General features: G+C 37.1%; 1 protein-coding gene across 1 annotated transcript; it reads right to left on the reverse strand.

Moving 5' to 3' along the window:
* Positions 1–187: 187 nt before the first annotated feature.
* LOC112179008 (RNA helicase aquarius) lies at positions 188–10,561 on the reverse strand. Its single transcript, XM_024317306.2, has 14 exons — positions 9,945–10,561; positions 9,683–9,772; positions 8,461–8,523; positions 7,542–7,628; positions 7,282–7,425; positions 6,986–7,146; positions 6,150–6,384; positions 5,908–6,018; positions 3,854–4,912; positions 3,484–3,747; positions 2,884–3,069; positions 1,630–2,784; positions 1,198–1,536; positions 188–813 (listed from the first exon to the last, which is right to left on the reverse strand). Exons 1-14 carry the CDS (start codon positions 10,368–10,370, stop codon positions 490–492), a joined length of 4,644 nt encoding a protein of 1,547 aa, XP_024173074.1. The 5' UTR covers positions 10,371–10,561; the 3' UTR covers positions 188–489.
* Between the last annotated feature and the right edge of the window lie 302 nt (positions 10,562–10,863).

Below are 10,863 nucleotides of genomic sequence, written 5' to 3' on the forward strand. Positions count from 1 at the left end.
GATTTAATATTGTGATCTCTCCGCCTTTGTGAGTCTGATCCAATTTTACTGTTTTAGAATTTATGACGCGTAATGTTAATTGATTAGTTAGGATTAGGCTAGATCAATAGTCCACTACTACTTATAACAAGCTCTAAACTGATGGTTATGAACAGAGAAACCGCTGAGGTTTAACAAACACATCTAATGACTTCTTAAATGAGAGGAGCTCGACTCAGATAGAGATCAACCATAAACAAGTATCAATTGTTCTAGTACATGGATTTTTCATAAGGTTCCCTGTACAGAATACATGGTCTCTCAAGTTAGTCTTTTCCATCCCACAAACAATGACAAAACTGAAGTGTGGTGTGTTGACCTTCATATCTCTAGCTAGCTACCAAGGCAGATTAATCAGGGTGATTGTTGTCCATACACTCTAGGAACTGAACTCGAAATCTATAGCAGATTTAGCAACTAACCAAAACAATTTCCCTGCTATTGCGCAGACTACTCTTCCATTTTCACTTGATCCGAATTGCTTTCAGGAGCCACATGTGCATCATCCAGACTAGTTTCCATTTCCGTCACCCCATTTGTATGATTCTCAATCGACGAATCCACTTTTTGGCCATTTGCGACATCCAATTCTTCGCTCAGTTCTGAATTGCTTCCCTGCAGTGTATCGTCTGGCGCCCCATCAGCAGATACAGGGATATCTGCATCCATAGGAATGTGCCCAGACATACCAGTTTGCTGACTTGTTTGCTCTCCCAATGCATCCATGGATGGAACTAATTGACTTGAAGGAGCAACATACTGATGAAACTTCACCTGGCAAAGAGAAGATATTAACTGTGAGAAATCACATATAATGAAATTTCATCCACTTGTCCGTAAATACAATTTCCATTATCCTTCCAGCAACAAGACATACAAGAATGGATGCATAAGAAGCAATACAAAACAAAGAAGTTGAGCAGACCCAAACACGCTCCAAATGGCATACACTTAACTTGAATAGGGAAGATAATTGTTCAATATATAAACACAAACACAAAAACAGAAACATGCCTATTCAAATCTTTAATTTGTTTATGCTGCTCCAAACGGCAATCCACTCAAACTATTTTTATGTTTTCATGCTCTCCCCATCTTTTCCAGATTAAATCATAAACAAATGCACAGAGAACTAGATGTCAATACAGGTAAGCTTACCGCATAAAGCTGCTGGTAGATACTGATCATCTCATCAACACTGCTTACAAGATGGACAGGCCCCGTTTCTTCAACATGGCGTTCTGTGTGTGGTGTAGTCTCATTAAAATTCAGAGCAAGGCGATCAGGTCTCAGAAGTAAAAGTTGGAAGGTAGGCTGAAGTTCGTAGCATTGCTCAAACAAAGAACGGCGGCAAAACACATACAGACCCAATCGGGCACGAGACATGGCAACAATCAACCTCCTAACATCACGAAGGTGACCCACAAAGCGAGTACGCACAAGAGAGAGCAATATAAAATCATTTTGCTGACCCTGAAATTTGTCAACTGTTGTAACCTGTAAACAGAACAGAACAAAAACATTATCTTACCAACAAGATCACAGAGGTCATTAACATCTGTGAAACTATAAACTGATCTTGTAACATACCTTACTGGGAGGGCCTATGAAGTCATACGGAGCACATCGTCTGTTGATAACATCACGGATTAAAAGCTTCTGGCCATTGTAAGTGGTCAATATTGATATCTTGTTTGCAGGGTACCCAAGTAGACGCATGTAGATATACACACTGACGATATATTCAGCTTCTCCCTCATTTTGGTAGAACCAAGGTGATGGGGCAGACTCACCTCTATCATGGTAATCTGGTACATCTACCAATTGATATTCAAAGGAGAATCCAGAATTTGCTCTATTGTAAACAGCATCTTCCTTTACATAAGGAAGGTCTCCTAGTTCTCTATACCTCCAGTTGTAAAGTTTGGCTATACTTGGCCTGGCCCTACCCTGGGCATTAAGTTCAATATAAGGAATGCCCAAACGGACGAACCTTGTAAAGAGACTCTGGTCCATGTGGCTATACTTTTGAAAGGCCATATTCTTGACAACAGGAGGCAACTGGTGATGATCACCAATCAGGATACAACGTTTAAGCCGTGCATAACCATCTTCCTGCCTCTGGAGCAACATTGGAATGAAAGTTTCGATCTCCAAAATTTGAGCACTTTCTTCCATCAGCAAGTTATCATACTTGAAACCTAACTGGAGAAAATCCTTCCTCTTCAGAGCTGCGTGAGTGCATGTCATGGCAACTATCTTTGCCTGCTTCGTCATCAAGTAGTTTGCTCGATCAGCTGTAGACTTCAGTAACTCAAAAGCCCTACACTCTTCAAGCTCTTGAAACACAGTCTTTAGATGACGAAAGCAACCCTTAGCTGCCCGCATATCTTTCTCAAATGACTCACCAGTAAAAACTGGCTTTGGTGCGTTGGAGAAGAATTCCTTGAAGGGAAATCGATCTTTAACAAATGATTGTTTATTTTTATTTTGGTTACAAGCAGCCAGGAATTGCTCCCAGCGCGAGTATACATGAAGCAACCAAAAGTATCCAGCAGTTTCACATGTATAACCAACATCCTCGGGCAATTGGAGAGATCTTGCCAGCCTCTCCACTTCACTAAGCAACTCCAACCGCCTCACAAGCATGGCATTGACACGGCCTTGCCGACTGAAGTCAAGATCAGTTGCTAGCTCTTGTTCTCCTTGCCCAAGTCGAAGAAGATAGCGTGCAGGTACATCCCTCTGGTATAATAAAAAGGAAAACAAAACAAATTAATTCCAACTTAAATCCGAGCTTAAGCAGAGAAACTTAACTTCAGAACATTAAGAATATTAATCAACCTGCATTATCTTTTCAAAAAGGTCATTTAGAGCCTGGTTTGAGTGAGTAATTATCAATGTTCTCTGAGATGGACAATTATGATACAGAACATTCAAAATTTGCACGGCTGTATCAGTCTTTCCCGTACCAGGTGGACCCACAACCATTGTTAGTCCTGGCTGAATACCTGATAGGATTGCTCCAACCTACACAAAAAGGAACATCAGAAATAATATAACTAAGACATCGGTTTATAATCCACAGCTTGTTGATAATCTATCATAGCTTCATCATGTAAATAAGAAATAAAAAACTAAGCAGTAATTTTTTTCATATACACCACCAAATTTTAAAAGCTCAACATCTTATCCAAACAACAAATTATCCTTTATTATATTACAATCATACTGTCTTCTTTTCCTAGTGCTGTGTTCTCTTGGGATTCATTGAAGACTTCTTGTCCTCTACTGTATGATTTGCATTTTCATTATAAAATTTCAGTTTCTCCTCAAACGTAGACATAAACTTCTATTTGTGGTGTAAGGTGTCGTATAAGAGTGAAATCGGATACTTGAGCATGAAAATGGCACATCACAAAAGAGTAAAAGAAGGGATTATACCTGAGTGGGTGTAAATCTAACTGAGTTCTGCCTTGGCTGGTCTTGCGGATAAGGACCTGGGTCAGGAGGGGTGTATGCCTCAACAACAAATTTTTCTTTCTCACTATCAGAGTCCTCAATGGGGGCATCACTCATAGAATTAATCTTTGCTTTCTTATTGCCCGGAAGAGCATTAGTGCTGCTTTTGATCTTCTTGGGGAGCTTTATTCGAAAAGGAGGCCTTGGATCCATATTTTCTATACCATCTGGACTAACAAAGAAAACCTAAACAATGAACAGGAAGACAGGAATTATTGGTCAAAACACTCCAGGATTCAAAAACCTGTTATGCATACAACACCTTCAAAATAAAGGAAATATATCAACAAACCTGATCATCTGGAAAACATTCCTTCAGATGGTCTGCATCAAGGAAAGTATCTTTGAAATCTACGGTTTCTAAGAGATCTGGCATATTAGTCCACTGTGCGGCAGAAGGATTACCATACCCCAGAAATGTTTTGTGCAACCAGTCAGGAACAATACAATATTCATTCATAAGATCTCTAATGGATTCTAAAATTGCTTTGAAATTATTTTCCTTGGGCTTTCTCCTCATCAAAATATTGAATGTCCCATAAACATCTTCTGCACCCTTTGCAGCAGTGTTGCTAACATCCATGTAGTACTGAGCGGTATCCAAAGCAACAGTCAAAGTTCTCAACTCTCCTTTTGGAGGCTTCCACTCATCCCGTTTAATTCTTCCAGTGAAATCATTCATTAGAGTTCCCTCCTCATCACGAACCTCAATGATTTCACAACCCCGTACATATTGAAGACCAAGCCTCTGAGACACACTAGCCTTGGCACCCTCTTCTGCACTTAGAGGCTCAAAGGAAGGGCGTATGGAAAGTAAAAATAGAACATCATGCTCTTTAAGAGCATTCCATTCAGATCGTACCTGTGCTCTATAACTGGATATACTAAAAGTGATTTCTGCTGTCACAGCAGCTGGTTTAACTTCTCCAATATTTGGCTGTTTTACCTCACTGATCTTGAATTCTTTAATCGGCACAGCCATCCTTGACCAACCACGGAAAGCAGTTTCTCCCTCATTATTAATGCAGGCATTCAGATGTGGCACAGCCTCCTGAATATCCTCACGGATCTCATATGTTGATTCAAGGCGGAAGAGATCAAAATTTCTCAGGAGATAATCATGCAGCGTCAAAAATTGTAAATTAAGTTTTGGAAGAGCCAGACAACCTTCTCCAGAGTAATTAATGCTTGGCACAAGGCTTTCATCCCACATGATAAGCTCATTTGGATACAGTGGAAGAGCATTTATTTTTTCTTTTTGAGACTGTTGCCTCTTGAAAAAGGAAACCATCACTTCAGTAAGGAAATCAACCCTGGATGACCAAGGATCATTCTTAGAAATCAGTTTCAACTGCATGATGAAAAGAATATCATAATGAGTTTTCAAGTATAAACTGAACTGCAAACACACGCAGTAAAACCAAGCAGAGAAAGATGAAATGGGAAAGTTGACAGCCCGAAAGATGCAGTTTATAATTAGATAACTGGGAAAGGAATGAAATAATTGCAAGAAATATAAACACAGTTTGACTAGAGTAACAAACTCCAGTCAAGTGATTTACTTCACTTCTAACTTCCATAAACTTAAAGCTGAAAATCAAGCACAAATACAATTATGTCTCAATTCGTAACATAATGCTTGCAAGACAAGGCCTTTATTTTGTAAAGTTGAGTTACCTACACAAGTCATCTCTCTCTCTTTTTCACTGAATCATTTTAAATCACTAAATTCAACTTCTTTCCACCACTTACCAGTCTCCAAACCGCCTATAAAATGTATGCCTAAGTTCCTATAAGTATTTGTTCGCTGAGGATCAAAATTCAAAAGCCTGAACACCCTAACATTTATATCATATCAGATTTTAAATTAAAATTATAAATCAAAAGTTCATGCCACCCTTCCTATTCATCTGTCTTTTTTGAATAAAATAAAAATACAAAAAACTTTTTTTATCAAAGGACTGAAAAGCTAATTTCATTATGCACTCAGCTATCTCACCAAACCCAGTGTCTCAAACTTTCTCCGTGTTTTTATCTTTTTCTCTGCCCTCCTAAAGTCGCGTCCACCATATCACTTCCGCTTCACCTTTTATCTCACCCGGCTCTCTGTTTTCGGTTTTGTTCTATACTTTCATACAATGCTCTGTTTTTTATTCAATGTTTTCTTCGATTCATTAGTTGAAGTTTTCTTTCTTGACTTTCATTAGAAGTTAAGAACACAAAATACGTACCAATGCTGGATAGTGAACACAGTTCTACAATGAAAAACAAAAAGAAGGGAAAAAAGAAAAACAGAGGTTTCAAATAACAGCATTTAAAAAAGGTGAATCAATATTTTCCACATACCTTTGAACAAACCAAATCCTTCAATTCTTCATGAGAAAGAACAGACAATCTCTTAGTGAGATCATTTCGGTTGTCAATTGAACCAATGTTGGCCAATGCAAGCTCTTGCAACTGCAAGAACAAAGGGAAAGAAACTTCAGGACATAAGCACAATATACTATAAAAGAAAACACGGAACTCTGTCCTCTACGAATTTAGAAACTCTTTTAAATTGAATCTCTTATGATTGCTTATATACACACCTTAGGAATCTTTTTAAAAGCAAGCAGCTGGAAAGATTGTACTCGATCATAATGAGATTGGAGCACTTCATCATCCGTCAATTGTTTCCCGACATTATCATTAATCTCAAATCCTTCATAAAACTGCAGCAAGTCAACAAGTTGGGTAAAGAGCTTCCCCTTTTCATGTCTATACAAAGCACTCAAGTGGCATTTCGGAACAACAGCAACATCAGCAACAAGTGGCCTCAAGTACCTGCAACAACAGCAATGTTCATGTAGAAACAAAGGAAAAATAAATGATACAAATTCTGAAAGGTCCAGCTTTTATAACAAAGAAAAATCAGAAGACTTCCAATGGGTATAAATCTCAACATATAAACTTAAAAACAAAACCAATTTGTGACTGTTCTTAAACGATATCATATTTCCAGAAACTAATAAACATCCGCATTGATAATGAAATTTAAAAGGAACTTGGATTAATGGGCAGATACACATTCAGAAAAATATAACATACACAACCATCCTTCAATACAGAAGCTAATATCCACAAGATGCTAGTATGAACTTTTTATTGCCGGAAGATGCTAAAATCAAACTTCTATATCCACAAGATGCTAGAATGAACTTTAAAATCATTTAAATTGAAAATTAGAAAATAAAAAATAAATAAAAAGCTGAGCATAGGCTTTAGAACAGGGAACGAGACTTTCAATAACATGCTCTGACTACAATATTAATTTCAGTATCAATTCAACCAAATTATGGAGGCAAAATGGGAGAGAAAAAACAGGTACTTAATGTGTTCAAACAAAAAATTAAATAACAAATCAGAAAGGAAACAAAATATGTACCTCCTTGTTGGTAGTTGACTCAAGAGGTCAATAAGAAATTCTATAAACCTCTCACAGTACAAAACACAAGCATCATCAATGTGTTCCATTCCATTGGCAGCAAGAAGTTGATCCTCTCCATTGACACCATGATTTGGCGGTAAGACTTTGGAATCAAGTATCTAGGAGAGGTAAAAGTAAAAATAAAATTCCATAAGTTCATTAATATCAACTCGCTAATGATAACAGACTGCAAGCATCTCTTGGTGGGGAGAACTTAAAAGCATTTCTAAGAATAAAGAAGTACAATTCACTACCTCCAGGAATTCTTCGATGAGGTTTCTCAAAAACTGGACTTCAAGTGTAGTTGAGGGGTTAAAAGACTCTCCATGTTTTGCAGCTTCCCTCTTTATCATCCTTCTCCATTTCTTGATCAAATCTGAATTTAAACCTAGCTCCATCTGCAGCAAATAAAATAAAATATAAAATAAATAAAGAGATGCAAATCATGCACCAAAAAGTTCAGGTCACATGACAATCAGAAAGTATTTGAATATAACCATATATGTTGTAGTACCTGAAAACGACCATACGACAAACTGTGCCAGGATTGGAAACTTGCCAACCTAAGGACAGTCTCACTGACTATCTCATCTTCCAAACTCTGTCAAAAATTAAAAAAAAGATTAAGAATATATTACATTCAACTTTGCAACAATACTCGAACTTGTTAAAAGAATAAAGTACTTTCAGAATTTGCTTCTAATTCATCCATCAGAGTGTACATGATTGACATGATAACATTGAATCCGTATCAATATAATTGAATAATGTGTTAGAATCATCTTTTATCGTAGACAAAACCATATTTAAAATGTGATATGCCCGGGTCAAGTTTTGTTTTATTTTGATAAAACAAAGTTAAAAAACTTGATAAAAACTTTAAAGAGAGAAAAAAGCAGACAAGGAAAGCACCCTTGCGTGTCAAACCCTCCACAAACAGCACTGAGGAGACGCGCACTCAAGTATCAATAACTAGAAATTCCATAAATTATTCACTGTAAGTATATGTCATTAAGAAAAATAATTTTGAAATATCACAATTTTACTAAAACTCCACATAAGTTCAAGGAGATTACGTAAACTCCCATTTTCTAGGAAAATAAAGTTAGCTATCTGCAAATGAAGTATTCACTCGCTCTAAAAGTTTAGAATAAGGGTCAAAATTTTTGGAATTACAAAAGTTTTGATTCTTTTTAGAAGGAAAAAAAAAAGATAGAAATAAGAACCTCTCAATAAGAAAAGACGGGTTTAAGTAACAAAGTCAACATAGATAGTTCTGGCCAAAATATTAAAAGTACAGATGGACAGTGTTACAGCAATATATTATGAACAATAAAATTAGTAACTTTAATTAGGAAGCATGCATCGAACAAGTACTTATATGGATTAATCAAACAATAGTCTTAAAAGCAAGCATTAGGATTCTACCATACCTGAAATGCATTTATCATGAATACTAGATAATTTGTCTTCTCTGCTATACTTGATTCTCTTTCCTGCAGACATAATGCAAACATAACAAAATCAACATAAACACATAAAAAACTATCAAATATCAAATTTATCTCCAGCATAAGAGAAGCACAAGTATATAAGAACTACAGCCTCATTCTCATATTTGAATGCCAAATATCACATCTATCAGTTTCTGACTATTTGAAGATCATTGGACCATTTGACAGGATGCCTCATCATAAATCATGCAAACTTGGCACTATTTTCATAGTCATTTAATTTTCTTAGAATTACTACTGTTTACAATGTCTCTGTGTACATGAGATTGTAAATTATAGCAAGGAATGAAACTAGGAAGTAGGCTTCATTTAACATGTCAATAAGCATGCCATCCATATTCGTAATAAAAACTTATTTTAAAAATCCCACATGCATGTAAACATACATAGAATTTCCTAAATATACCAGGGCATCAAAATATAACTAACTAGCCAGGGATGATTATACAGGCCCATTATAAATCTTGAAAATAGTGTTTGAACTTTGAAGCACCAAATTTCTTTTCGTAAGAAACAGACTTCTATTGATAAGAGAGGACCAGAAACATAAGCTGTGGACAGGAAGTTTGCGGCAGCAAGAAACAAAAGAAAGACAGATATTGGGGAAAAAAATACAAAGACTTTAGTAACTAAGCAGTATTATTAGTTAATTTTTCAAAGCTAGGAAGAACAATTTTAAGAAAAATCCGACATGTTTATCCTTCAAAATTGGTATTGTCTAGAATATATATCTATCTCGGTTTTGAGTTGTTCCCGACTAGACAGGTTCACAGGCTCAGAAGTTATAACACAACCAAGGATGTAAACTCTTCATAATTGTTTGGGCCTTATCAGCACCTCTGCCACACCAATTTCCATGAGAAAAATACCCATATGAGTACAGGCATAAAAGACAGGCATATGTAAACCACAGGAGCAATCATACAGTTTCACTACACAAGCTTGACATAACAAGGAAGGAGGAATAAAATGTTCCAACTGTATGTGAATACCGGTACCATATTCCACAGTAAATGACTATTGTGTTATTGTTCATAGTTCCAAATGTTAAAACCCTTGACATAAAACATAAAATAAACAATCCTCAGCACTTATATGATGCATTAAGGAATATGTTAAAGCAGAGAAAATGGGCACAAACCGATTTAAGTCGAAGAACCCTTCCAAGGAATCCTTTAAACGCATCTTTCCGGTCATGAAAGCATACCCAAGCTGCCACATTCTCTCGAAACTGCAAGTAGGAAATGAAGTACACAAATTCAATCACAGTAGACATTTTCATTTAAATCCCAAAATTGAAATTTGGAAGCATTGAGAAAAACAATGAATGCCTAAAAACTACATGGATTAGTTTTCACCCTAATGTGACCCAAAGTAAATAGTGCAATTCCAAAAGGCAATACCTTCTCATTGACCATGAGAATCATGGACATAACGTGCTCGAACGTCGCCGTTTCAGGAACGAAATTGGGAAAGAGATAGTTCTCCAAGTACTGGCTGACCTCCAAAATCATCACTCTCTGCAATGGCACCGTCTTCCTCTGCCCCTCCTTCACACACAACTCCGTCTCGTAAATCTTCTTCACCAGCTCCGAGTCGAACGCCTTTTTCACCTGCCCGGCGTCGCCGCCGGCTTTGGACCAATTCGCAGCTGCAATCATAGTGAGCTGGTCCCTCTGAATCTCCGACAGCGTTATCGAGCTCGGCAGCGCCGCGCCGGGTTTAGCCTCCACCGGCTTGTCTCCGAGCTGTTGGTTCAGCTCCACCGGGTACTCGGCAACATGGTGGCGCTTGAAATCGTACGCGCCTGTTCCGTACACCTTCGTCATTGCCGACGAGAACGACGAATTAGGGTTTTGCAATGCGGGTTTTGGAGGGAAGCTACGATTTTGGGGAGCGACGGGGGTTAGGGTTTCTGAGAGAGAAAGCTCTGCAACTTCTGAGAGTGATTATGTAATCATCAGAGGCGGTTCCTCAATTCAATTCGGGTTTTGGGTACTACACTACTGCTTCGTTCCTCGTTTTCTAAGGTAATTATTATATATACCCCTTGGATATTTATGTTGCCCCCGAACTTTGATAGTTTGATGTGACCTCTTACTTTTAATTTTTTAATTACACCTCTAACATTCACAAATTCATTTCATCTATGCTATCATATATCAAATAGGCTAGATTAATTTTTTTTTTTTAATTTGCAATTGAAGAAATTTATTACATAAAAAATATAGGGGAGACATGAAGCCAAAACCTCTTAGAAAAAAACAACAACAAAAAATTAAAAAAGCAATATTAAGCAGAGCCGATTGAATTAAAGGTCAA

Source organism: Rosa chinensis, chromosome 1, assembly GCF_002994745.2.
Source record: "Rosa chinensis cultivar Old Blush chromosome 1, RchiOBHm-V2, whole genome shotgun sequence".
NCBI lineage: Eukaryota > Viridiplantae > Streptophyta > Magnoliopsida > Rosales > Rosaceae > Rosa > Rosa chinensis.